We start from the raw sequence: 3,249 nt of genomic DNA, 5'->3' as shown, positions 1-3,249 counted from the left end.
GATTTTGACAAAAAAAGATAATTTTTTTAAACAGTAGTATACCACTAATATTCATTCTATCCCATTAAAAATAAAATTTTTTTAAAATGGAAACATCTCTATTTCTACTTTTTCATCCCTCTTCATTAATTTACATAACAATACTATATAAAAATTCGTGCCAATTTCCAAATATTACATATTTAATACGACGAATGGAACATATGAAAACAATAATGTGACTAAATTAAACCCTAACTTTCAAAAGGAATAAAATTCAAATCATAGTAAACAAATACCCGAATATTATTAGGAAAAAACCCACTGGCTGCATATTTCTTACTTTGACTAATATTCCTAATTAATATTAGGAATTTCTAAATTCTAACACTACAAATATTCTCGAAGCTTTTTATATATATATAGAAATACAGATATAGAGATAGAAACAAACTGTATATATATAAATAGAGAGAAGAAGAAGAAGCCTCCTCTATTTGACCACAACCGTTTCAGTCAAATTCCTCCCAATTCCGCCATCTTCCCCTCACTTTCTCTCTCTTCCCCCCTTTTTCTCCCTCTCTCTCCGAATCACAGACGCAGTGAGAGCTCCAGCGCAGCTATGCGATTCTCCAAGGACGAGAAAAAGCTCACCAAGGCAGCCGCGGCGCTCGCGATTCCGCGATGGATCAGAACGCTCTTCTTCCTCACCACGATGCTGCTCTCTCTCCTCCTCTTCTCCGCTCCGATCCTGCTAATCGTCGCCGACGCGCTCCTCCCCTCCGCCTTCCTCTCCGCCGCCGTCCCGATCAACCTCCACACGCTCTCCTCTCACCTCGCCAACTACGACTTCCGCTACTCCCTGATCGACATCCCCCTCGTCTCAATCGTGCGCTCCGCCATCATCCTGTGTAAGTTTTTCTCATCAATTAGGGCTCCGATGCTCCGATTGTCCGATCTAGTGTTTGATTTGTGAAATTGAGAGGTGATTGTTGAAATTGGGGGTGGAATTGAATTGCAGGTGTGTACAGCTTCTGCGACGGGCCGGGGCTGTCGAGGGGGCCGTACCTGGCGATCGCGACGGTGTGCTCGGCGGCGTCGCTGGTGTACGTGTCGCTGAAGGCGTCGTACGTGTTCGTGATCGGCGGGAGGGGCGCCGGGGCGATGGAGACGGCGCTGTTCGTGTCGTCGTGGGTGCTGGCGATTGGGCACGTCGTGGTGGCCTACAGGACTAGCTGTAGAGAGAGGAGAAAGCTTCTCGTCTACAAGATCGACATTGAGGCTGTGAGTCAATTCTCTCACCTAAACCTCTCCTCTCTCTCTAGGGACTTCGTCGTCATTTCACTATTTCCATTTACTCAATTTTGTTATTTGCCTCTAAATATCAGAACCTTCTAGAAATCCTAATTTTACTACTCAATTGGAAATAACTAAGATTATAGGAGTATTAATTAGTGTTGATATACCAACCGGTCGCAGCGCAGTTGGCAGCGCGGAGCTGTGGTGACCATAAGGTCACGGGTTCAAACCCTGCCACCCGCTGGAGACTTTCGATCTTAATCCGCAAGCCCGGTCGAGCAGGATTAGTTGGATGGTACACCTGTGGTTAAACCAAATATGAATATTGGGTGAATATTAGTCAATTTTAACCAAATAAAAGGTTTAGAATCCAAAATTGGGTGAAACTTTGGTAAATTTAAAATCAATTAAAGCTTATTTTAGGATAATATCCATTTAAATTACAAAGTGTAGCCAAATTATGGCCAGTCAAAGTTTGAAAATAGAGTTATAAAAATTTCAATTTTGTTCAATTATTTTGTGTTTCAGTAGTCGATGAGACAATTAATAAAAAAATTGAAACTTTGTGATTTAAAATCAAGATTGAGGTTCTAAAATTCATGTGCAAAATCAAAACCGGGCCGAAAAATTCGGGTATTTTGACTTTTGAGGATGTGAAAGAGCAGTTACTGAGGGCCCCACTATAGTTGAGAATGTGAAAGAAAAGGTAAAAAAAGAAGCATTTTGATGAGCATGATATAGAGGACCCCTACTGCAGTTGAGATAAGAAATATGAATGCGCCATTAAAGAACTTATCTATTTGTCACACGGAACCTAAAAAAGGTTATATTTTCATTGATGATGTATGTCTGTTGGGAAATATAAATGGAGAAATTTTGTCCTTTATTTGCAGCTATTTCCACTATATTTCTGAGTGGTATGTTGCTTACTAGGCTTAGAAATGCTACTTTGAACTTTCCCTGTGGCATCTCATCTTTTCATAGAAAATTCATTAAGTAAAAGTTGTGTGAAATTCTTGGAATTTAGTTTTGCTTATATGAAAATTGAATGTTTAAACGACTTGTTTGCAGGTTTCGGCTTGCAAGAATGGGTTTCCATATCACAAAATACTGCAAGAAGCAAGAAAAAAGTGAAGAAAACTAATTAGTGTATTCGTTTTGCGATGCTTCAGGTAAAAACTACTAACATCAATCTTGAATTCTTGAATTATCGAACTGCTTGTTTCTGAGTTGAGTTTTGTTGACTAACTCTCTGCCTCTTCTTCAACAGGTTCATCCAAAGGATAACCGCGAAAGCTTTAGAGTAGGAGAGTGTATGTGTATATACACGACATTTTTGTATAGCGTACACGCGTGCATGTGTAGCGTGTACGTGTGAATGTAAAGTGTGGTGATTGGGGTTGTGAGAGGGCAGAGGGAGTGTTGTTCACATGTAAATATATAGAAATTATGAGTTCATTTATCTAAGAATGTGAAATTTATTTAAAATGAAATTTGGTCCAATATCTTGATTCGGATTCTGTTCTTGACATGGAAACTTAATGTTGGAACTCTACTGCAAAATGCATATAGATTTCACATTTACAAGAGTGGGAAATGGTGATTTGTTTCTTATGCTTATCAATTTAATCACATGAAATTTTTAAATGTTACATGTATTGAAAGGAATGTAACATCAACAGAAGATATCAACACAGTGTCAACCAAATGTCAACAGATGACAAAATAACATCAACAGAAGACAGTGTCAACCAAATGTCAACAGATGACAAAATAACATCAACAGAAGATATTAACACAGTGTCAACGGTTTACAATGTGTTAACATTATGTTGCTATTGTATTGACATCAAAATCTTAAAATTTTATACAGTGTTGACATTGTGTTGACGTTGTGTTGATATTGCGTTGAAAAGTTTAGAGTTTGTACAATATATTGAGTTCGCATTTTAACACTGCCCTGTATGGAAA

The 3,249-nt window shown here is 38.6% G+C and overlaps 1 protein-coding gene across 1 annotated transcript; it reads left to right on the top strand.

The window, feature by feature from the left end:
* The first annotated feature begins 437 nt into the window (after positions 1–437).
* On the top strand, positions 438–2,807 carry SUE4 (Alpha/beta hydrolase related protein). Its single transcript, XM_048102812.2, has 4 exons — positions 438–890; positions 1,001–1,263; positions 2,350–2,450; positions 2,549–2,807. Exons 1-3 carry the CDS (start codon positions 602–604, stop codon positions 2,410–2,412), a joined length of 615 nt encoding a protein of 204 aa, XP_047958769.2. The 5' UTR covers positions 438–601; the 3' UTR covers positions 2,413–2,450; positions 2,549–2,807.
* Positions 2,808–3,249: the final 442 nt, after the last annotated feature.

This window comes from Salvia hispanica, chromosome 2 (genome assembly GCF_029641045.1).
Source record: "Salvia hispanica isolate PSC_SH4W2 chromosome 2, Shi_PSC_v1, whole genome shotgun sequence".
NCBI lineage: Eukaryota > Viridiplantae > Streptophyta > Magnoliopsida > Lamiales > Lamiaceae > Salvia > Salvia hispanica.
This window is presented reverse-complemented; position numbering and strand designations above follow the sequence as displayed.

Bases quoted from the DNA above. Each gene is read 5' to 3' on its own strand.
- SUE4 (XM_048102812.2), top strand. From the start codon at position 602: ATGCGATTCTCCAAGGACGAGAAAAAGCTCACCAAGGCAGCCGCGGCG. The intron at 891-1,000 runs GTAAGTTTTTCT...ATTGAATTGCAG, and splicing joins GCGCTCCGCCATCATCCTGT to GTGTGTACAGCTTCTGCGAC. The intron at 1,264-2,349 runs GTGAGTCAATTC...ACTTGTTTGCAG, and splicing joins ACAAGATCGACATTGAGGCT to GTTTCGGCTTGCAAGAATGG.